Source organism: Sus scrofa, chromosome 7, assembly GCF_000003025.6.
Source record: "Sus scrofa isolate TJ Tabasco breed Duroc chromosome 7, Sscrofa11.1, whole genome shotgun sequence".
NCBI classification, from domain to species: Eukaryota; Metazoa; Chordata; class Mammalia; order Artiodactyla; family Suidae; genus Sus; species Sus scrofa.
Window position 1 is genome coordinate 60,651,912 of NC_010449.5, and position 26,018 is coordinate 60,677,929.

The 26,018-nt window shown below is 40.5% G+C and overlaps 1 protein-coding gene across 7 annotated transcripts in view; it reads right to left on the reverse strand.

Moving 5' to 3' along the window:
- BBS4 (Bardet-Biedl syndrome 4) overlaps positions 1-26,018 on the reverse strand; it is a 61,447-nt gene that overhangs the window by 19,999 nt on the left and 15,430 nt on the right. For 3 of the 7 annotated variants that reach the window (XM_021098191.1, XM_021098192.1, XM_021098193.1), the window contains 2 exons: positions 12,118-12,174; positions 615-694 (listed from right to left, as the gene is read on the reverse strand). The exons of 1 other annotated variant lie outside the window; for it this stretch is intronic. In XM_021098191.1, coding sequence (XP_020953850.1) covers positions 615-694; positions 12,118-12,157 — 120 coding nt within the window. In that variant the 5' untranslated portion in view covers positions 12,158-12,174. 7 annotated transcript variants of the gene reach the window in all.

Below are 26,018 nucleotides of genomic sequence, written 5' to 3' on the forward strand. Positions count from 1 at the left end.
ACAGATGCAGCGTGGATCGTGCGTTGCTGTGGCTGTGGTATAGGCCAGCGGCTACAGCTCCAATTTGACCCTCCAAAAGATGTGGGTGCAGCCCTAAAAAAATAGACACAGTTTATAGAGAAAAGAAAATACAAATGGTTTTAAAATATACAAATGACCGAGCTCACAATAGGAACAGAATTATAAAATAAAATGCAATGAAATACAATTTTCACCTCACCAGAAACTTAAAACAATTACTCTGTGTTGAACACCTGACCTCCTCCATGAGACCAAGCCCCAGAGAGTGGGTGCTCTTTGGGGTTGGTCTTAAAATGAGAAGACACATGGAACACACTTGAACCTGACCCACAGCCTATGGTCAAACTCAGCCAATCTATAGCCAGTATGAAGGCCCATGAGTAATAATGTGTCTGCTGTTGGAGGCCTGACGTTTTGAGGTTGTTTGTTAAGCAGCATTATCATAGCAAAAACTAACTAATACACAAAATATAGGGAAACATGAATTCATACATTATTAGTGAAATATAAACTGCTACAAACAGAGGTACAGACACTGTTAGGTGCCTAACCAAAGCCTGCCTCTCATGTTCTCTATCACTGCAGCCTCTCACCTTGCATGCTTCATAATCCTTCCGGATATAGTGGAGATGTATCAGCCAGTTCTGCTTCTCCAAAATAGGAAATTCTGGAGCTAGGTAGTACATTTTGACAAAACAAATAACAGAGACATTGTAAGTTTTCTCCTTGAGCATCAGCCTCGTGTCTAAACTAACCATAAGCATACTGAAACATCATGTTAAGTTCCTCCTGCTGCTGACCATAAGAACACAGTGCATCAAAAACGTACGTGTTATTAAACTAAGATACTTATCCTACAAATTCAATGTATATACTTTGAATATATATACTTCTGTCCAGTATTAGTGGGGTTTTAGTGGGGTGTTTTTTATTTTTTATTATACTTGATTTACAATGTTCTACCAGTTTCTGCTGTACAGCAAAGTGACCCAGTCATACATATATATACTTTCTTTTTCTCATACCATCTTCCATCATGTTCCACCACAACTGACTAGATACAGTTCCCTGTGCTATACAGCACGACCTCACTGTTTATCAATTCCAAATGCAGTAGTTTGCATCTACTAACCCCAAACTCCCAGTCCATCCCCCTCCCACCCCTCTCCCCCTTGGCAACCACAAGTCTGTTCTCCAAGTCCGTGAGTTTGCTTCTTCTCTGTAGATAGGTTCATTTGTGCCATATATTAGATTCCAGATAAGTGATATTATATGGTATTTGTCTTTCTCTTTGTGACTTAACTTCATTTAGTAAGAGAGTCTCTAGTTCCATCCACGTTGCTACAAATGGCATTATTTTGTTCTTTTTTATGGCCAAGTACTATTCCATTGTGTATATATACCACATCTTCTTAATCCATTCATCTGTCGATGGACAGCTTAGGTTGTTTCCATGTCTTGGCTATTGTGCATAGTGCTGCAGTGAACACAAGGGTGCGTGTATCTTTTTCCATGAAAGTTTTATCCAGATATAAGCCCAGGAGTGGGATTTCTGGATCTTATGGTAGTTCTGCATTTAGTTTCTGAGGAACCTCCATACTCTTTTCCATAGTGGATGTACCAACTTACATTCCCACCAACAGTGAAGGAGGGTACACTTTTCTCCCCACCTTCTCCAGCATTTGCTATTTGTTGAGCTGTTAATTATGACCATTCTGACAGGTATGAGGTGGTACCTCACGGTAGTTTTGATTTGCATTTCTCTAATAATTAGTGATGTTGAGCAATTTTCATGTGCCTGCTGGCCACGTGTATGTCTTCCTTGGAGAAATGTTTATTTAGGGCTTCTGCCCATTTTTCAGTTGGGTTGTTTGGGTTTTTTGCTATTGAGTTGTATGAGTCTTCTGTATATTCTGGAGATTAAGCCCTTGTCAGTTGCATCATTTGTAATTATTTTCTCCCATGCTGTAGGTTGTCTTTTTGTTTTTTTTAATGGTTTCCTTTGCTGTGCAAAAGCTTATAAGTTTGATTAGGTCCAATTGGTTTATTTTTGTTTTTATTCAGTTTTTGTGGTTTAAAACGTCAGTTTCTCAACTGATAACTTGCTTGAGGAGAAAAACTGAATCATTCTTTGCTTCGTCTCCCCATCGCCCACCTCTCTCCCTGGTTTTAGAAGGTGAAAAGATGACTTTCTAAAGGATATTTCAGGAATGTTACTACCAAATATATATATATATATATATATATATATATATATATATATATATATATACACACAGACACACATAACATAGTATCACATCTGATCAGAGGACCAAAGTAACTAAAGCACATCCTCAGCAGTAGCTCAAATGTGAAACATTGCACTGCTGCCCAAGAATGAGAAGTCAACAGTGATAAAAATATTTGAGCCACTGAAATGATTAATGAGAGAGAAACCATGAGTTACTATTCTTGGAATTCAATTAAAATAAAGGTAAAAAAGTTCATGAAGAAATTACTCTTCTATAATAAAAAGGAGAAAAAGGATTAACACCAATATCAGAACAGTAGTGAGCTCAAGGAATGAAGAGGGAAGAATGGAATTACAAAGCAATAAAAAGAAGGCTTCAACTCTGTAATGATTTATCAAAAAAATTAAAAGCTCTAAAGTAAACCTCACTAAGTGTTTTTATTTATTAAATCTGCCCTGTCAGTACATGGCTGGCTGTATTTCTTATGCATTTTACTACATGTTTGAGGTATTCCCTGATGTTTGAAAATGTAAAAGAAATGGTAAAGCAGGGGGAAAAGAGGAAAATGAATTGATTTGTAATCATTCTGTTCCAGAACCTTAGGAAATACATCAAAAGTTAACTTAATACTCATATATCCATATAATAAGAAGGAAAAAAAGCTTACTGTGACACCAAATTAATGTTATCAGAAAATGAAAATCAAGGAGTACCCACTGTGAGCAACAGGATCAGTGGCATCTCTGCAGCACCAGGACGCAGGTTCAATTCCCAGCCGGGCACAATGGTATAGGTCAAAACTGTGGCTAGGATCTGATCCTGGGCCTGGGAACTCCAGATGCTTCAGGGTGGCCAAAAAAGGGGAAAAAAAAAAAACAAAACACAAAAATTAAGGAGTGGAGTGGAGAAGGATCAAGATAGAAGAAGAGTAAGACGTGACACTTACCTTCTCCCACAAACACATTAAAAAAAAAAAACACCTACATGTATAAGGATTCGCACAGAACATCAACTGAATGCTGGCAGAAGAATTTAACCCTCCAAAAAGGGCAAGAAACCCTCCACATAACTGGATAGAACAAAAGAGAAAAGAGAGAGAGAGAGAAAAGGAATCAGGAAGGAACTAGCACTCCTGAGAGGGACCTATTAAAGAGGAAAGGAACCCACACCCTGGGAAGCCTTCTGATAAGGAGATCACCTGAGACGGAGGGACCTCAAAGTCTCAAAGAAAAACACAGCAGCTGGACTGAAGAGAGCAAAGCAGAGTGAGAGTGGCACAGACCATATGCACCACTGCCCCCAGAAACCACAGCCTGAGACACTCAGGCGGGGGCTGCTCGCTAAGACTCAGGTTCTGGAGGTCAGTTACGGGGAAAGGACAAGGGTTGGCTGCGTGGAGGGGCTACAGAGCAGTGCGCCACAAATAAGGGACCCGGGGACGAGGTCTAGGCCCGCAGGAAAAGCAAGGCGCCATTGCTGGGAAGGGCAAGAGGGGGAGGGGCAGATTGCCACAGGAATATAGTTCCCTGCACAAATGCAGGCAGGCTCTCAGAGGGTGGGGCACCTCTGGCACAGGCTACAGGTGGTGAGGCACCACTTGTGCAGGCTACAGGTGGCTGGGCACCTCTTGTGTGGGCTAAGAGCATTGGGGGACTAAGCATGATGCAGCACCTCATGAGTGGTCTGTAGACCATGGGGGCTTGCGGGGGAGCCAGAGCAGTCATCTCAGACACCAGAGATGGGTGTGGTCTGCCACCTAGGGATATGTGAAAAGGCACAACCTGCAGCCCCAGTCACCTAAGAGGTCGGCAAAGAGGAGGGTACCGCAGCTTGGCACCACTCGTTGTTGTTCTCACTTCCCTGGGAACAGACACACCTTGCTGCTGCCATTATCACTGTCAAGGGCCCAGCAATGAGGCACTAGCTGCCCACTGCCTCCATCTTCCTGAAAGCACACACAGCACCCCCAAAATAAAAAGCTCTCACAAAATACTGAGGGGTGCTCATGCACATAAATAGCCCTCCAAGACTACAGTAGTTGTTTTCCCTAAACTCACAGAATAAGAAAAATATAAACAAAATCAAGAAACTCAGGAGCCATTTCCAGTTAAAAGAACAAGAGAATTCCCCTGAAGGAGCAATGAGACAGACTTCTGCGTCTAACAGACACCGAGTTCAAAAGGAAACAGTGAAAATACTGAAGGAATTAAGAGCAGACATGAAGGAATTAAAAGTGAATATGAACAGTAATGCAGATTATTTTATGCAGCAAAAAAGTATTAAAAGCATTACTTTATCTAGTAATGCAGTTCTAGAAAGAAACTAGAAAACATAATGAGGAGCCAAGAAGAATTACAAAATTCATTTGCAGAGACACAAGCTGAGTTAAAAGCACTGAAGAGCAGAATGAATAATGCACAGGAATGAATTAGTGACTTAGAAGATAAAATAATGGAAATCACCCAATCAGGACAGCAGACAGAAAACCAAATGAAAAAACAGGATATCTACGGGATAATAGAAAGTGGGCCGATCTACACATGCTAGGGATTCCAGAAGGAGAAGAAAAAGAAAGGGGACTGAAAATATATCTGAAGAAATTATGTCTGAGAACTTTCCTAATCTAAAGGAAACAGATACCAAGATACAAGAAGCACAGAGCACCCCAAACAAGCTGAGCCCAAAGAGGCCCATACCAAAACATATCGTAATACAAATGGCAAAAGTTAAAGAAAAGATTCTAAAGGCAGCAAGAGAAAAACAAAGAGTTAAAAACAAAGGGAACCCCCATAAGGCTATCAACTGATTTATCTACAGAAACACCATAAGCTAGAAGAGAGTGGCAAGATATACTCAAAGTACTAAAAGGGAAAAAGTGGCAGCCTAAAATACTCTACCAGCAAGGATATCATTTAAAATAGAAGGAAAAACAGGAGTTCCCGTCGTGGCGCAGTGGTTAATGAATCTGACTAGGAACCATGAGGTTGCGGGTTTGGTCCCTGCCCTTGCTCAGTGGGTTAAGGATCCGGCATTGCCGTGAGCTGTGGTGTAGGTTGCAGACGCGGCTCGGATCCTGCGTTGCTGTGGCTCTGGCGTAGGCCGGTGGCTGCAGCTCTGATTCAACCCCTAGCCTGGGAACCTCCATATGCCATGGGAGCAGCCCAAGAAATAGCAAAATAAATTAATTAATTAATTAAATAAATAAATAAAATAGAAGGAAAAATAAAGAATTTCTCCAACAAACAAAAACTGAGAGTACTCAAAACTAAATCCATTCTAAAAGAAATGCTGAAAGGCCTCCTCTAAATTAAAAAAGAAGTAAGAGGGAGTTCCCGTCGTGGCGCAGTGGTTAACGAATCCGACTAGGAACCATGAGGTTGCGGGTTCGGTCCCTGCCCTTGCTCAGTGGGTTAACGATCCGGCGTTGCCGTGAGCTGTGGTGTAGGTTGCAGACGCGGCTCGGATCCCGCATTGCTGTGGCTCTGGCGTAGGCCGGTGGCTACAGCTCCGATTCAACCCCTAGCCTGGGAACCTCCATATGCCGCGGGAGCGGCCCAAGAAATAGCAACAACAACAACAACAAAAGACAAAAAGACAAAAGACAAAAAAAAATAAAAATAAAAAAAAATAATAAAAAAGAAGTAAGAAGAAATAGGATGGAGGAAATCACAATTAGAAAGCAATTACTTAAATAAGCAAGTATACAGACATAAAAGGAAAAAAAAACCTACTGTAAAAGCAACAATAAACACAAGGAACAGCAAAAGGGTACACACGAAGATGTTAAAAAAGAACTTCAAAATTATAAAATGTGGGGAAGAAAAGAAAGAAAATCTAGACTCTTTTTTAGAATGTGTTTGAGCCTATATGACTATCAGGCTAAGGCAAGCAGTTGTAGGAAGGGCTTAATTGAAAAACAGGGCAACCACAAGTCAAAACCACACATTACATTCACAAAAACTAAAAAGAAGATGACACAAGGATGAAATAAAAAGAAATCATCCACCCCCCCCAAAAAAAAGAAAAGAACAAAGGAGAAACACAGAACCAACTGAAAAACAAGGTTTAAAATGGCAGTAAATACATATTCATCAATAATTACCTTAAATGTCAATGGACTGAACGCTCCAATCAAAAGACACAGAGTGGGCAGACTGGATGAAAAAGCAAGAGCCTACAATATGCTGCCTACAAGAGACTCACCTTAGGGCAAAGGACACATATAAACTGAAAGTGAGAGGATGGGAAAATATATTTCATGTGAATGGAAAAGACAGGAAATCATAATACTCGCAATATGAGAATTGCAATAATCATATCAGACAAAACAGACTTTAAAACAAAGGTCATAAAGACAAACAAGGACATTAATGGTAAAAGGATCCATTCAAGAGGAGAGTATTACAATTCACAATATATATGCCCTAATACAGGAGCACCCAGATACATAAAACAAATACTAACAGACATAAAAGGAGAAATTAATGGGAATACAATCACAGTAGACAACTTTAAACATCCCACTCACATAAATGGACAGATCCTTTAGACAGAAAATCAATAAGGTAATAGAGATCCTAAATGACACAATAGAAAAGTTAGACTTAATTGACATTTTCAGGACATTACATCCAAAATAATCAGAATATACATTCTTTTCAAGTGCACATGGAACATTCTAAAGACTGGCCACAATAAGGGGCACAAAACTGACCTCAACAAATTTAGGAGTCTAGAAATTCTTATAAGTATCCTCTCTGACCACAATGGCAGGTAACTAGAAATCAACCACAGGAAAAGAAATGAGAAAAAACTGACTACATGGAAACTAAACAACATGCTATTAAAAAATCATTGGGTCAATGGGGAAATTCAAGAACACATCAAGAGAAACGATAATGAAAACACAACCATTCAAAATCCATGGGATGCCACAAAAGCAGTGCTTAGAGGGAAGTTTAAGCAAGTACAGGCCTTTCTCAGAAAAGAGGAAAAATCTCAAATCAACAATTTAACCTATCACCTAAAAGAATTAGAAAAAGAAGTCAGCAGAAGGAATGAAATCATAAAGATCAGAGAGGAAATCAATAAAACAGATTCAAAAAACAATAGAAAAAAATCAGTAACACCAAGAGCTGGTTCTTTGAAAGGGTAAACAAAATTGACAAATATCTGGCCAGATTCACCAAGAGGAGAGAAAGAATTCAAATAAACAAAATGAGAAACGAAAAAAGGAGAAATCTCAACACATACTGCAGAAATACAAAAAAAAAAAAAAAAAAAAAAAAAGAGAGAGAGAGAGAGAGAGATTACTATGAACAACTACATCCCAACAAATTTGACAACCTAGAAGAAATGGACAACTTTCTAGAGACTTAACTGCTCGCCAAAACTGAATCAAGAAGAAATAGACAAGGGAGTTCCCATCGTGGCTCAGCAGAAAGGAATCTGACTATTACCAGTGAGGACAGAGGTTCGATCCCTGATCTCATTCAGTGGGTTTAGGATCTGGCTTTGCTGTGAGCTGTGGTATCAATTGCAGACATGGCTTGGATCTGGCATTGCTGTGGCTGTGGCAAAGGCCAGAGGCTACAACTCCAATTTCCCCTAGACTGGAAACCTCCATGTGCCGTGGGTGCAGCCCTAAAAAAAGAAAGAAAAAAAGAAATAGATTAATTGAACACACCAATCACTAGAAATAAAATTGAGTATGTAATAAAAACACTACCTACAAACAAAAGTTCAGGACCAGAGAGGGCTTCAAAGGCAAATTCTTCCAAGCATACAAAGAAGAAATTAATACCCATCCTTCTTAAACTTTTCTAAAAGGTTGAAGAAGGAGCACTCCCAAAGACATTCTATGACGCCACCATCACCCTAATACAAAAACCAAAGATAGTACCAAAAAGGAAAATTATAGGCCAACATCTTTGATTAACATAGATGCAAAAATTCTCAGCAAAAGTTTAGCTAACTGAATCCAGCAACACATGAAAGAGATCATACACCAAGAGTGAGTGGGATTTATCCCAAGTTCAAAAGGATGGTTCAAGATACACAAATCAATCAACATCATATACTGCATTAAAAAAGCAAAGTCAAAAACCACATGATCATTTCAACATATGCATTGCTGTGAGCTGTGGTGTAGGTCACAGACACGGCTCAGATCCCTTGTTGCTACAGCTCTGATTGGACCCCTAGGCTGGGAACCTCTATATGCCACGAGTGCATACCTAAAAAAAAAAAAAAAAAAAAAAAATATATATATAGAACCATGGAAGATCCCAAATTGCCAAAGCAATCCTGAGGAACAAAAACTGAGCAGGAAGCAGAACTCTCCCAGACTTCAGATACTACTACAAAGCTATAGTAATCAAGACAGTATGGCACTGATACAAAAACAGACATACAGACCAATGGAACAAAGTAGAGAACCTGGAAATAAACCCAGATACCTATGGTCAATTAACCTTCAACAAAGGAGGCAAGAATATAAAATGGAAAAAAGACAGTCTCTTCAGCAAGTGGTGCTGGAAAAACTGGACAGCTGCATGTAAATCAATGAAACTAGAACACACCCTCAAACCATGCACAAAAATAAACTCAAAATGGCTTTCAGACTTAAATATAACACAAGACACCATAAAATTCCTAGAAGAGAACATAGGCAAAACATTCTCTGACATCAACCATACAGATGTTTTCTTAGGTCAGTCTCCCAAGACAACAGAAATAAAAGCAAAAATAAACCAATGGGACCTAATCAAACTTACAAGCTCTTGCACAAAAAGCAACACCATAAGAAAAACAAAAAAACAACCTACAGCATGGGAGAAAATAGTTTCAAATGATGCAACTGACAAGGGCTTAATCTCTAAAATATACAAAGGATTTATACACTCAACAGCAAGAAAGCCAACAGCCGAATCGAAAAACGGGCAGAAGACTTGAAAAGATATTTCTCTATAGAAGATATACAGATGGCCAACAGGCAACATGAAAAATTGCTCAACATCACTAATTATTAGAGAAATGCAAATCAAAACTACCGTGAGGTACCACCTCATACCTGTCAGAATGGTCATAATTAACAGCTCAACAAATAGCAAATGCTGGAGAAGGTGGGGAGAAAAGTGTACCCTCCTTCACTGTTGGTGGGAATGTAAGTTGGTACATCCACTATGGAAAAGAGTATGGAGGTTCCTCAGAAACTAAATGCAGAACTACCATAAGATCCAGAAATCCCACTCCTGGGCTTATATCTGGATAAAACTTTCATGGAAAAAGATACACGCACCCTTGTGTTCACTGCAGCACTATGCACAATAGCCAAGACATGGAAACAACCTAAGCTGTCCATCGACAGATGAATGGATTAAGAAGATGTGGTATATATACACAATGGAATAGTACTTGGCCATAAAAAAGAACAAAATAATGCCATTTGTAGCAACGTGGATGGAACTAGAGACTCTCTTACTAAATGAAGTTAAGTCACAAAGAGAAAGACAAATACCATATAATATCACTTATCTGGAATCTAATATATGGCACAAATGAACCTATCTACAGAGAAGAAGCAAACTCACGGACTTGGAGAACAGACTTGTGGTTGCCAAGGGGGAGAGGGGTGGGAGGGGGATGGACTGGGAGTTTGGGGTTAGTAGATGCAAACTACTGCATTTGGAATTGATAAACAGTGAGGTCGTGCTGTATAGCACAGGGAACTGTATCTAGTCAGTTGTGGTGGAACATGATGGAAGATGGTATGAGAAAAAGAAAGTATATATATGTATGACTGGGTCACTTTGCTGTACAGCAGAAACTGGTAGAACATTGTAAATCAAGTATAATAAAAAATAAAAATCTAAAAAAAATCAAGGAGTAATGCTTACTCTTTCCCAAGAATAGGGAATAGCAATGGAATCTGTAAAGAGAAATTATAACAGAAATTATGGATGTGATTTTACATCCCAGAAGAAAGAAAAACGGTAAAATGTTAAACATCTGACTCGCATTCATTGAGTGGGAGTACCCATCTTCTAGTCAGCAAGGGCCTATTTCATTCTTTTTTGTTTTGGTTTGGTTTGGGTTTTTGTTTTTGTTTTTGTTTTTAGGGCCAGAGCTGCATATATGTAAGTTCCCAGGCTAGGGGTTGAATCAGAGCTGCTGCTGCTGGCCTATACCACAGCTCATGGCAACGCAGGATCTTTAGCCCACTGAGCGGGGCCAGGGATCAAACCAGGGTCCTCATGGATACTACCAGGTTCATTACCACTGACCCACAATGGGAACTCCCTATTTGAGATTCTTCCTTCTCTTCTCTCAAGCCCCATCAATGATCAGATCTTAGCCATTCATGTTCTGCCTAATCACTTCCAGAATTAAAATTTCCTCCTGAAGACTACAAATCAGCAAGCTTAAAGTTGGATGTGAGGAAGTTCCCTTGTGGTGCAGCAGGTTAAGCATCTAGTGTTGCTGCAGCTGTGGCAGAGGTTCAAGCCCTGGCCCAGGGAACTTCCACATGCCACAGGCACAGCCAAAAAAAAAAAGAGGGATGTGAATGTGTGCTCATACAACCTTGGACCAAGTCTCAACCATATGGCTTACCTATTACCCACGCTCTAAAAGGAAAAAGTAAAAGGGAAGAACACTATTGAATCCTTTGAGTTTACAGTATCACTATCATTGCTTCTATGGCCTAAAATAAAATCTACAAAATGCAAATTTGAGTTGTGCCTATTATTAAAATCTTATAATAAAAGAGGAGTGATTTTTTTGTATTTCCTTGGTGAAGAATAGAGGAGAAAAATACTCAACTTGTAAGTATCTCAAGGGCCCAGAGGCTCATGAAATGGAGTACTAGGTATTAGAAGGGAAAGCACCACCAAAGCCAAGTGCCTAGAAGTCATTTCATACTCCTGATGATGCAATCTTTCAAAAAGCCAAAAGAACTTTAGGTTCATTGGACTTTATAAATCATTTCAGTTTCTCCTAATTGTCCTCTTACTGTGGAATCTTGGAAATTTTAGTTTTCTCATCTATAATGACTCATTCATTCAACAAATATTCACTGAGAACCATGTGCCTGGCACTATTCTAGGCACTGGGGATAAAAAAGTGCACAAAACTCAGAAGCTCCACTGTGGCAGAGGTCTCAGCTGTAGTGTGGGTAGGATCCCTGGTCTGGGAACTTGCATATGCCATGGGTACGGCCAAAAAAAGAGAATAAAGTGTGAACAAAACTGATTATTTCAGGGAGCTTTAATCAGAGCAAGGTTGGGGGGGTTGGTCGGAGAATGCGAACAGAAGGGATAGATGGTAATAAAATGTTACATATCTTTATTAGCGATATCTTTCTCACATTTAAATAGGAGGGTCAGGGGATAAAATATCTTACAGAGTTGTAAGTACTGAATGACAATACATACAGGGGTTCAAAACCTGTCTGGTACACAGTAAGCCCTAAAAAAGTGTAACTGTTGTTGCTGTCATTTTCAAAGATCAGGAAATTCTGGAGTTCCCATCGTGGCGCAGTGGTTAACGAATCTGACTAGGAACCATGAGGTTTCGGGTCGATCCCTGGCCTTGCTCAGTCTGTTAAGGATCCATGAGCTGTGGTGTAGGTTGCAGATGTGGCTCAGATCCTGCGTTGCTGTGGCTCTGGCGTAGGCCAGCGGCTATGGCTCCGATTCGACCCCTAGCCTGGGAACCTCCATATGCCGAGGGAGTGGCCCAAGAAATGGCAAAAAGACAAAAAAACAAAAACAAAAACAAAAAAAAACAAAGATCAGGAAACTCTGGATACCATGGAAATACCTAGGGTCTATGAATCCAGAATTTACAGTTAGAATTTTACCTGTAAATGTATAAGCTGAATTTCTTGTATTCCAAATCATTGCTCAGTCCATTCTCCCTACAAACAATTGTAAGAGAGTAATCCTTAGTGGTCCTGCTCAGCCACTGGTCAGCATGGTAGTGAGCCTTCCCTCCAAGCAACTAAGAGCTGGTGAGTGACCACTGGCCCCTCCCCCTCCCCTTTCTCTGAATAAAAGGAGCCTGAATTCTGACTGAGGGAAAATGATTGAGACATTGGTCTGCCATCTTCTCAGTCTGCTAGCTTTCCGATTAAAGTCATTATTCCTTGCCCCAACAACTAGTTTCCGAATTCACTGGCCTATCATGTAGCAAGCAGAGCAAACTCGGGTTCAGTACCACAGGGATATGGGTTCTTAAATGCTTTCACAAGTATTATGAGAATTACCTATTTGAAAGATCCTCTAAAAAAGATAGGCATGTACGAGCCTATCCAAAGTAGAGCCTCCTCTATTTTACAGTAGAGCAAAGTGGTCATCTCTGATGTTACAATTTAGGAAACTATACCACCATGGAGGTCAGGAAGTCAGCTGATGAGATGGGGACAAGTTAAAGCCTTTCAGCTGGTTGTAAAAGAGACCTAGCTCTCACACTGCCCTTCCCACCATTTTTTTTTTTTTTTTTTAAGGGCTGCATCCGCAGCATATGGAAGATCCCAGGCTATGGGTCTAATCAGAGCTGCAGCTGCCAACCTATGCCACAGCCACGTCAGATCCTTATCCCACTGAGGCCAGGGATCAAAACCGCAACCTCATGGATACTAGCCAGATTCATTGCCACTGAGCCACAAAGGGAACTCCCCTTCCCACCGTTTTTGATGAAGACAAGGTGAAGTCTTTCAGTCAGCTGTAAAAATACCGCATTCACATTTCCAGCTCCCACCTGACCTGCCACCATCACCAAGGCAGTCGGGGCAGAAAGCTAGTAACCTGGCAACAATATTCCCTTGCCTTTCTCCTCTCCTGTCCCCATTCTACTCCTTTGTGACATCTCTTTTTTTCCCCATATAAGGATGCATCAGACATATCTTAATTCAATAACTGAATAAACATGAGGTCGGAAGAATTTTTCTTCCTTGTAATTTGCCCTAGGTGCTAAATTCTCATAGAAAGAACCAAAACTCAAAACTTTATATTAAGTAAAGTTAAACTGGTAAGTGCTAGTGAATAGCATCTTGGATATATGAATGCTGAGCAGAAAATTATTGTGCTTTAATTTCTTATTGAAAAATTTACCACAATGAAAAAAAATAAGATTAAAAAAAGAGGAAAAAATTTACTAAAATGACTAAGGCTTTTCCAAGTACATTCATTATAAATGAACACTTCTTTAGTAAAAGATTTCCTCCAGGACCAGAAGACTGTAGCACACAGAATTTTTATATGTGCAATTCTACCATCTTGACTCAATACTAGCTTTCTGTAGGATTTAGAGCAAGTTATTTAATGTCTTTGGGCCTTCATTTTCCCCCCTTAAATTTTCACTGAACAATTACAGAAAATCCAAAAATGATACAATAAATGTTTTGGGTTTTTTTTGGTCTTTTCTAGGGCTGCACCCACGGCATATGGAGGTTCCCAGGCTAGGGATCCAATCAGAGCTACAGCTGCCAGCCACAGCCACCGCCACCCCAGATCTGAGCCACGTTTGTGACCTATACCACAGCTCACAGCAATGCCAGATCCTTAACCCACTGAGCGCGGCCAGGGATCAAACCCGCAGCCTCATGGTTCCTAGTCAGACTTGTTTCTGCTGTGCCATGACAGGAACTCCAATAGATGTTCATTTCTTCATGTTATGACAAGAATTATCACACTTCTACCTTGTTATCCAAGACATCAAAAGTCATAACAAAATGTGAAAAGAATGTAAATGGAAGATATTTTTATTACTATCAATTGAACTTTGCATCAGACAGTCTAATAAGGAAACAATGAAACCACTTGAAGATTTAAGATAAGGACTTCAAGGATCAAGACGGCGGAGGAGCAAGACGTTGCGCTCACCTGCTCCCACAAACACACCAGAAAAACACCTCTACATGTGGAACAACTCACACAGAACATGTACTGAACACTGGCAGAAGAACTTAAACCTCCAAAAAGGGCAAGAAACCCTCCACATAACTGGATAGAACAAAATAAAAAGAGAGAGAAAAGGAATCAGCACAGGACTAGCATTCCTGAGAGGGAGCTGTGAAAGAGAAAAGGAACTCACAACTTAGGAAGCCACCTAACCTACAGAGAGATCAGCAGAGATGGCGGGACCTCAAAGCTGCCTAGAAAAGTGCAGCAGCTGGAATGAGGAGGGGAAAGCAGAATGAGAATGGCAGGGATCATCTGCAATGTTGCCCTGAACACCATAGCCTAAGACGCTCAGGCGAGGGCTGGGTGCTGCAACTCAGGCTCCTGAGGTCAGTTCTGGGGAGAGGACTAGGGTTGGCTGTATGGAGACAGCCTGAAGGGCTAGGGAGCGGTGTGCCACAGGCTGGAGAGCAGAATGCCACAGCCAAGGGAACCCAGGAAGAGGTCTGGACCCACAGAAGAAGCAAGGCACCATTGTTGGAGAGGGCAAGAGGAGGAGGGGCAGACCGCCATAGCAATCTCCCTGCACACCCGCAGGCTCTCAGAGGGTAGGGTGCCTCTGGCACAGGCTATGGGTGGCAAGAGGACTATTGCTCAGGCTACAGGAGATCAGGTGCTTCCTGTGCAGGCTACACATGGCCAAGCAACTCTTGTGTGGGGTAAGGGCAGTGGGGGTCTAAACGTGATGCAGTGCCTCCTGCATGATCTACAGGCAGTAGGGACAAACCACAGCAGTCATCTCAGAAACCAGAGGAAGGCATGGCCTGCCACCACTAGGGGTCTATGAACAGGCTCCATCTGCAGCCACAGTCATCTCAGAGGTCAGCAAATAAAGAGGGCACTGCAACTGAGCACCACCCATTGTTGCTCTTACTCCCCTGGGAACACACCCGCCCTGCTGCCACTGCCAAACACTCTGGGCAGCGCCCACACATGCTTGATCACATTCCCTTCCCAGAACCCTACAACAAGGAGCAGCCTGTGCAGCACCTCCTGCGTGAGCTAAGTGGGAAAGGGTGCTTCTTGCATTGTCTACAGGTGGCAGGGCCAAACCACCACAGTTATCTCTAACTTCAGAGGTGGGCATGGCCCACAACCACTAAGGATCCACGAACAGGCACCACTTGCAGGCCCAATCACCTCAGAGGACACCACAGAGGAGGGCACTGCAAATGAACACCACCTGTTGTTGCTCTCACTCCCCTGGGAACTCACACACCCTGCCACTGCCACTGCCACTGCCACTGCCAAATGCTCTGGGCATGGCCTAAATCTGCCTGAGGCTCATCACCATTTCCCAGGGCCCTGCAACTACACCTGTGCCACCTTCCTGCAGGTCCTTGCTACTATCAAGAGCACAGCAACCAAGCACTCCCTACTAGTCCTACCCATTGCCTCCTTCTCACTAGAAACACACTCAGCACTCTGGGGATAATAGCCTGCTCATACCGAAGAAAGAGACAACCAATACCCAAATTCCCATGCCAAAAAAAACAGTAACCACCCACAAAATACAAAGGGGCAATCTTGCATAGAAATAGCCCTTCAAGACTACAGTTTGGTGGAATTCCCATCGTGGCACAGCAGAAACAAATCTGACTGGGAACCATGAGGTTGTGGGTTCGATCCCTGGCCTCACTCAGTGGGTTAAGGATCCAGCATTGCCGTGAGTTGTGGTGTAGGTCACAGACGAGGCTCAGATCTGGCATTGCTGTGGCTGTGGTGTAGGCCGGCGGCTATAGCTCTTATTAGACCCCCTAGCCTGGAAACCTCCATGTGCCATGGGTGCAGCCCTAAAAAGACAAAACAAACAAACAAACAAACAAAAAAAACTACAGTTTAGTTTCCCTAAATTCATAGAAAAAGAAAAATATAAGCCAAATGAAGAAGCTTAGGAACAATTCTCAGTTAAAAGAACAGGAGAATTCACCTGAAGCAACAAACAATGAAACAGACCTCTGCAGTCTAATAGACACTGAGTTCAAAAGGGAGGTAGTGAAAATACTGAAGCAATATGAAGTGGGTGAATATGAAGGAATTAAGAGTGGATATAAACAGTAATGCAGATTACTTTAGAAAGGAACTAGAGGAGTTCCCATCATCGCTTAGTGGTTAATGAACCCAATATCTGTGAGGATGTGGGTTCAATCCATGACCTCTCTCAGTGGGCTAAGATGTGAGCTGTGGTATAGGTCACAGATGTGGCTTGGATCTGGCATTGCTGTGGCCTGTGGCTGTGGTGTAGATCAGAAGCTGTAGCTCTGATCTGATCCCTAGCATGGTAACTTCCATATGCCACAGGTGTGGCCCTAACAAAAAACCAAAATAAAACAAAACGAAGGAACTAGAAAATATAAGGAGGAACCAAGAAAAATTGGAAAATTCATTTGCAGAGACGTGAACTGAGCTAACAGCACTGAAGAGCAGAATGAATGATGCAGAGGAACAAATTAGTCACTTGGAAGATAGAATAACGGAAAAACCCAATCAGGACAGAAGACAGAAAACCAAACAAAAGAAAATAGGAAACCAATATAAGAGATCTGGGAATAACACAAAGCAGGCCAATCTAGGCATAGTAGGAATTTGAGAAGGAAAATAAAAAGAAAAGGGGATTGAAATTGTATTTCAAGAAATAATGGCTGAAAACTTCCCAAATCCAAAGAAAACAGATACAGGAAGCACAGAGGGCCTCAAACAAGTGGAAGCCAAACAGGCCCAAACCAAGACCTATTATAATAAAAATGGCAAAAGTGAAAGATACGGAGTTCCCGTCGTGGCACAGTGGTTAACGAATCTGACTAGGAACCATGAGGTTGCGGGTTCGGTCCCTGCCCTTGCTCAGTGGGTTAACACTCCAGCATTGCCATGAGCTGTGGTGTAGGTTGCAGACGCGGCTCGAAACCCGAATTGCTGTGGCTCTGGCGTAGGCTGGCAGCGACAGCTCCAATTAGATCCCTAGCCTGGGAACCTCCATATGCCGCAGGAGCGGCCCAAGAAATGGCAAAAAGACAAAAAAAAAAAAAAAAAGTGAAAGATAAAGAGAGGATTCTGAAGGCAACAAGAGAAACAGAAAGCATTAATTATAAGGGAACCCCCATAAGGCTATCAAATAATTTCTACAGAAACACTATAGGTCAGAAGAGAGTGGCAAGACATACTCAAAGTGCTAAAAGGGAAAAAACTGAATTCCCATCATGGGTCAGTGAAAACGAATCTGACTAGCATCCATGAGGACCCAGGTTCAATCCCTGGCCTCACTCAGTGGGTTAAGGATCCAGCATTGCCATAAGCTGTGGTGTAGGTTACAGATGCGACTTGGATCTGACGTTGCTGTAGCTATGGTGTAGGCTGGCAGCTATAGCTCCGATTCGACCCCTAGCCTGGGAACCTCCACATGCCACAGGTGTGGCCCTTAAATAAAAATAAATAAATAAATGGGAAAATCTGTACCCTAAAATACTCCACCGAGAAAGAATATCATTGAAAATAGAAGGAGAAATAAAGAATTTCTCCAATAAACAAAGCTAAAAGAGAACAAAAATACTAAATCCATTCTAAAAGAGATACTGAAAGGGCTCCTCTAAATAAAAAAAGAAGTGAGAAGAAATAGGATGGAGGAAATCACAACTGGAAAGCAATCACTCAAGTGAGTAAACAGATCTAAAAGGAAAAAAGGAGCTCCCGTCGTGGCTCAGTGGTTAATGAATCTGATTAGGAACCATGAGGTTTCGGGTTCAATCCCTGGCCTTGCTCAGTGGGTTAAGGATCCGGCGTTGCCGTGAGCTGTGGTGTAGGTTGCAGACGTGGCTCGGATACCGCGTTGCTGTGGCTCTGGCGTAGGCCAGTGGCTACAGCTCCAATTCGACCCCTAGCCTGGGAACCTCCATATGCCCCAGGAGCGGCTCAAGAAAAGGCAAAAAGACAAAAAAATAAATAAATAAAAATTAAAAATTAAAATTAATAAATAAAAGAAAAAAAGTACTGTAAAAGTGACAATAAACACAAGGAACAGGCAAAAGGACGAACATGATGATGTAAAAGAAGGACTTCAAAATCACAGAATATATGACCCTGCAATCCCACTCTTGGGCATCTATCCGGACAAAGCTCTACTTAAAAGAGACACATGCACCCGCATGTTCATTGCAGCACTATTCACAATAGCCAGGACATGGAAACAATCCAAATGTCCATCGACAGAGGATTGGATTCGGAAGATGTGGTATATATACACGATGGAATACTACTCAGCCATAAAAAAGGATGACATCATGCCATTTGCAGCAACATGGATGGAACTAGAGAATCTCATACTGAGTGAAATGAGCCAGAAAGACAAAGACAAATACCATATGACATCACTTATAACTGGAATCTAATATCCAGCACAAATGAACATCTCCTCAGAAAAGAAAATCAATCATGGACTTGGAGAAGAGACTTGTGGTTGCCTGATGGGAGGGGGAGGGAGTGGGAGGGATCGGGAGCTTGGGCTTATCAGTCACAACGTAGAATAGATTTACAAGGAGATCCCGCTGAATAGCATTGAGAACTATGTCTAGATACTCATGTTGCAACAGAAGAAATGGTGGGGGAAAAACTGTAATTGTAATGTATACATGTAAGGATAACCTGACCCCCTTGCTGTACAGTGGGAAAATAAAATTTAAAAAAAAAAAAAAAAAAAACAAAATCACAGAATGTTGGGAAGCAAAGTAATAAAATCTAGACTTTTTTTTAATAATATGTTTGGGTCTATATGACTATCAAGCTAGAGCGAGCAGATATAGGAAAGGCTTAACATACTTAAAAAACAGGGCAACCACAAATCAAAACCAAACACTACATTCACAAAAACAAAAAGAGAAGTACACCAGCATAAACTAAATGGAAATCATCCAACCAAAAATAGAAAGGAACAAAGGAGAAACATAGAATTAACTGGAAAACAAGGTTTAATATGGCAATAAATACATATTTATCAATAATTATGTTAAATGTCAATGGACTGAATGCTCCAATCAAAAGACACAGAGTGGGCACACTGGATTAAAAAGCAAGAGTCTACAATATGCTGCCTACAAGAGACTCACCTTAGGGCAAAGGACACATATAAACTGAAAGTGAGGGGATGGGAAAAGACATTACATGTAAATGGAAAAGACAGGGGAAAAAAAGAGGAGTTGCAATACTCATATTAGACAAAAATTAGACTTTAAAGTGAAGGCCATAAAGAAAGACAAAGAATGACACTATTCAATGATGAAAGGATCTGTTCAAGAGGAGGATATTACAATCCACAATATATATGCCCTTAATATAGGAGCACCCAGATAGAAACAACAAATACAAACAGACATAAAAGGAGAAACTGATGAGAACAGAATCTCAGTAAGAGATTTTAACATCCCACTCACATCCATGGACAGATTATCTAGACAGAAAATCAATAAGTCAACAGAGATCTTAAATGACACAACAGAAAATTTAGACTTAATTGACATGTTCAGGACATTACGTCCAAAAAAATCAGAATATACATTCTTTTCAAGTGCACGTGGAACATTCTCAAGGATTGACCACATACTGGGGGCACAGAACTAATCTCAACAAATTTAAGAGTACAGATATTATTACAGGTATCTTCTCTGACCACAATGGCATGAAACTAGAAATCAACCACAAGAAAAGAAATGAGAAAATACTGACTAAATGGAGACTAAACAATGCGCTATTCAAAAACCAATGGATCTGGAGTTCCCGTCGTGGCTCAGTGGTTAATGAATCCGACTAGGAACCATGAGGTTTCAGATTCGATCCCTGGCCTCTCTCAGTGAGTTAAGGATCTGGTGTTGCCACGAGCTGTAGTGTAGGTCGCAGAGACAGCTCGGATCCTGCGTTGCTGTGGCTCTGGCGTAGGCTGGTGGCTACAGCTCCAATTCGACCCCTAGCCTGGGAAACTCCAAATGCCGTAGGTGCAGCCCTAGAAAAGACAAAAAGACAAAAAAAAAAAAAAAAAAAAAAAAAAAAAAAATTAAAAAAAAAAAAACCCAAAAACCAATGGGTCAATGGGGAAATCAAAAAAAAAAAAAAAAAAAAAAAAGAAAAAATATCTCAAAACAAATGATACTGAAAACACAATCATTCAAAATCTATGGGATGCCACAAATGCAGTGCTTAGAGGGATGTTCACAGCAAATACAGGGGTTCCTCAAAAAAGAATAAAAATCTTAAATTGACAACTTAACCCTCTCCTGAAAGAATTAGGAAAAGAAGAACAAACAAAACCTAAAGTCAGCAGACGGAAGGAAATCATAAAAATCAGAGAGGAAACCAATAAAACAGAGATTCAAAAAACAAAAGGAAAAAAATCAATAAAACCAAGAGCTGGTTTTTCACAAAGGCAAACAAAATTGACAAACCTCTGGCCAGACTCACCAAGAAGGAGAGGAAAAACCCAAATAGACAAAATAAGAAATAAAAAAAGAGAAATCTCAACGGATACTGTCGAAATAGAAAAAAATGTAAGAGAATACTATGAACAATTATAAGCCAAAAAATCTGACAACCTAGAAGAAATGGACAACTTTCTAGAGTCTTGCAGACTGCAAAACCTGAATCAAGAAGAAGCAGATCAACTGAACAGACCAATCACTAGAAATTAAATTGAATATGTAATAAAAACACTCCCTACAAACAAAAGTCCAGGACCAGATGGCTTCACAGGTGAATTCTACCAAACATACAAAGAGGAACTTATACTCATCCTTCTTAAACTTTTCCAAAAGGTTGAAGAAGGAACACTCCCAAAGACATCCCATGAAGCCACCATCACCCTAATACCAAAACCAGACAAAGATACTACCAAAAAAGAAAATTATAGGCCAAAATCTCTGATGAATATAGACGCAAAAATTCTCAACAAAATTTTAGCTAACTGAATCCAACAACATACAAAAAAGATCGGGGAGTCCCGTCGTGGCTCAGTGGTTAAAGAACCCAACTAGGATCCATGTGACACGGGTTCAACCCCTGGCCTCGCTCAGTGGGTTAAGGATCCAGCATTGCCGTGAGCTGTGGTTTTAGGTTGCAGACCTGACTAAGATCCTGAGTTACTGTGGCTGTGGCGTAGGCCAGCAGGTGCAGCTCCGATTCAACCCCTAGCCTGGGAATCTCCATATGCCGCAGATGCGGTCCTAAAAAGACATAAATAAATAAATAAATAGATTTTAAAAAAAGATCATACTCCACGATTGAATTCCTCCCAGGTTCACAAGGATGGCTCAACATACGCAAATCAATCAACATCATACACCACATTAACAAAAGTCAAAAACTACATGATCATTTTGAGAGATGCAGAAAAAAAATTTGAAAAATCCAACATGCATTCATGATAAAAACTCTTACCAAAGTGTGTACAGAGGGAACATACCTTAACATAATAAAGGCCACTTATGACCATCCCACAGAAAATACAGTACTCAATGGAGAAAAGCCGAAAGCCTTCCTGCTAAAATCTGGAACAAGACAAGGATTCCTACTCTCACCACTTTTATTCAACATAGTATTGGAAGTCCTAGCCACAGCAATCAGACAAATAAAAGAAATAAAAGGTATCCAAATTGGAAGAGAAGAGGTAAAACTGTCACTTCATACAGATAACATAATACTACATACAGAAAACCCAAAGGACTTCCCACAAAAAACTATCTGAACTGAACAACAAATCCAGCAAAGTAGCAGGATACAAGATTAATATTCAGAAATCAGTTGCATGTATGTGTACCAACAATGAAATATTAGAAAAGAAATACAAAAATACAGTACCTTTTAAATTGCACCCCCAAAAATTAAATACCTAGGAATAAACCTGACCAAGGAGGTGAAAGACTTATATACTGAGAACTATAAAACATTAATCAAGGAAATTAAAGAGGATGCAAATAAATGGAAAGATATTCCATGCTCCTTGGCTGGAAAAATTAATATGGTAAAAATGGCCATGGTACCCAAAACAATCTACAGACTCAATCAACAGACTGCAGATACAAATGCAATCCCTATCAAACTACCCATGATATTTTTCAAAGAACAACAACAAACAATTCAAAAATTTATATGGAAAAAAAAAAAAAAAGGGGAGTTCCCATCGTGGCGCAGTGGTTAACGAATTCGACTAGGAACCATGAGGTTGCGGGTTCAGTCCCTGCCCTTGCTCAGTGGGTTAACGATCCGGCGTTGCTGTGAGCTGTGGTGTAGGTTGCAGACACAGCTTGGATCCCGCATTGCTGTGGCTCTGGTGTAGGCCGGTGGCTACAGCTCTGATTGGACCCCTAGCCTGGGAACCTCCATATGCCACAGTAGTGGCCCAAAGAAATAGCAAAAAGACAAAAAAAAAAATAAATAAAAAATTTACATGGAACCATAAAAGACCCAGAATTGCCAAAGCAATCCTGAGGAATAAAAGCCAAGCAGGCGGCATAAGTCTCCTAGACTTGAGGCAATATTACAAAGCCGCAGTCATCAAGACAGTGTGTTACTGGTACCAAAACAGACATACAGAACAATGGAACATAATAGAGAACCCAGAAATAAATCCAGACACTATCGTCACTTAATCTTCAACAAAGGAGGCAAGAATATAAAAGGGTAAAAAGTCTCTTCAGCAAGTGGAACTGGGAAAACTGGACAGCTGCATGTAAATCAATGAAACTAGAACACACCCTCAAACCATGCACAAAAATAAACTCAAAATGGCTGAAAGACTTAAATGTAAGACAAGACACCATCAAACTCCTAGAAAAGAATATAGGCAAAACATTCTCTGACATCAACCTTGCAAACATTTTCTTAGGTTAGTCTCCTAATGCAACAGAATAACAGCAAAAATAAACCAATGGGACCTAATGAAACTGACAGGCTTTTGCACAGCAAAGAAAACCATTAAAAAAAAAAAAAAAAGACAACCTACAGAATGGGAGAAAATAGTTTCCAATGATGCAACTGACAAGGGCTTAATCTCTAAAATAAACAAACAACATATACAACTCAACAGCAAAAAAACAAACAACCCAAATGAAAAAATGGGCAAAAGACCTAAACAGACATTTCTCTAAACAAGTTATACATGTGGCCAACAAGCACAGGAAAAAGTGCTCAACATTACCAATTATTAGAGAAATGCAAATCAATACTACAATGAGGTACTACCTCACACCTGTCAGAATAAACATCATTAATAAGTCCTCAAATAACAAATGCTAAGAAAGGATGTGAAGAAAAGGGAACCCTCCTACACTCTTGGTGGGAATGCAAATTGGTAAAATCACTAGGGAAAACAGTATGGAGTTACCTCAGAAAACTAAATTCAGAACCACTATACGACCCACTCCTGGGCCTATATCTGGACAAAATTTTCATTCAAAAATCTGTGTTCAGAGTAGCACTATTCACAATAGCCAAGACATGGAAACAACCTAATATCCATCAACAGATGAATGGATTGAGAAGATGTGATATATATACACAATGAAATACTACTCAGCCATAAAAAAGAACAAAATAATGCCAGTTGCAGCAACACAGATAGAACTAGAGACTCTCATACTAGAGACTCTCATACTAAGTGAAGTAAGTCAGAAACAGAAAGACGAATACCATATGATATCACATATCTGGAGTGTGTCACAAATGAACCTTTCCACAGAAAAGAGACTCATGAACTTGGACAACAGATTTGTGGTTGCCCAGAGGGAGGTGAAGGAGTGGGATGGACTAGGAATCTGGGGTTAACAGATGCAAATCATTGCATTTGGAGTGGATAAGCAATGAGATCCTGCTGTATAGCACTGGGAACTGTAACTAGTCACTTGTGATGGAGCATGGTGGAGGATAATGTGAGAAAAAGAATGTATATTTATGTATATGTGACTGGATCACTATGCTGTACAGTAGAAATAGAACACTGTAAATCAACCATAATGGAAAAAATAAAAATCATTAAAAAGAATAATACAATAAAACAGGGACTTCAATTCAGTGAACTTCAATTCTCATTTCAAACCAAAAAATGAGAAGCCCAACAGGGAACAGTGATGCAAATCAGAGGTTAGCATGGGAACAAGAAATCACTAACACCTCTAGTCTGAGGGCAAAAGGGAGGGAATGTATTGCTACCAGTATCCAAGGCTGAAGTTAGCTGGAAGAAGCTGAAAACAAGATGGCCTGACTGGCAAAAACAATAGAAGAGATGCTTCCAGAAATTACCCAACTCCTCCAACTTCCATATGTAGTGAGAAAAGGGGGAAAGCCCTGACTACTTCTTGCTCCCACTTGCTAATCCAGCCAGAAACTGCTAAAACAGAACCTGGGAAGCAGAGAAGCCCATAAGGGTCAGCTGCTCACAATACTCAGAAGAGAAGGGAGAGGTGAGCAATGGATCTCAGGGCAAACAGGCCCGCAATCAGCAAAAACATCAACTCTTCTCAGGAACATAAATGATGACGGAAGAGGAAGAAACTGGACTGAATCAGCAGTCACCCAAGGACACATGCTCAATGACTGCTTTTATTTCTTTGGCCGCACCCACAACAAGTTCCCAGGCCTGGATCAAACCCCTGCCATAGCAGCAACTCAAACCCCTACAGTGACCACGCCAGATCCTTACCTCACTATGCCACAAGGGAATTCCCTAAGATGGCTGTTTAAAAAAATAACAACTTGCTAGCTATCCAACTTGTTTGCTTCTCATGAGCTTAAAATGGGGTGAGGAAGAAAGGAAAAAGTCACATGATCAATTATGGTTTTACTACATGTCCTAGATTAGTTTATCTTCCTCAAATCAAAACTTTGATTTGATACATATCTATATATTCCTTGATATCTATCTATATCAAAGTGTTTTCTCCCCTATTATTCCCCTGAATGTTCCTATGAGGCTAGAGAATCATGCAATTCAGGGACTATTCCAACATTACAGCTGAGGAAATTAAGACTCCAGAGATTAAAAGTGATTTGCCCACATTCTACATCTAATTAATGGAAGAGGCAAGACTTCGAAATTACTCATTAAACTACACCAAGTTTCTGCACAAATTATAAAGGATTTCCCAATTTCAAACTTTAAGTGTTTGGGGAGTTCCCGTTGTGGCACAGAGGAAACAAATCCAACTAATATACACAAGGATGTCAGTTCGATCCCTGGCCTCGCTCAGTGAGTTGGGGATCCAGCATTGTTGCCATGAGCCGCAGTGTAGGTCGCAGATGCAGCTCAGATCCCACACTGCTATGGGGGAAAAAGAATGTATACATATGTATAACTGGGTCACTTTTCTATACAATAAAAATAGAACATGGTACATCGACTATAATAAATTATTTGTTAAATAAAGTAAAATATATACAGTAAAACAAAACCGAAAGGGCACAGAGCACATGAAGTGAAAGACCCTCTCCATTCCTTCTCCTCCCTAGAGGTTAATAGTTTCTTGAGTATTTTCTGAGGAATTTCTGCATATATATGCACATGGGTAAATGTACATATAACATGTAAACAAAGGGGATTATATTAAACATATTTGCAAAATGTTTGCTTTTGTCTACTGAACCTATATCCTTCCTGGTGAGCCCATAATCCTGCTCCTAGGTATATATATACATGTATCCCAAAAAACATATACTTCATGGTGGCAATTCCATACACAGGAATTAAAATACAGGGAAAGGAAAAAATATTAATGACGTCAAATATATACACATACACACACACACACACACACACACACACACATACCCA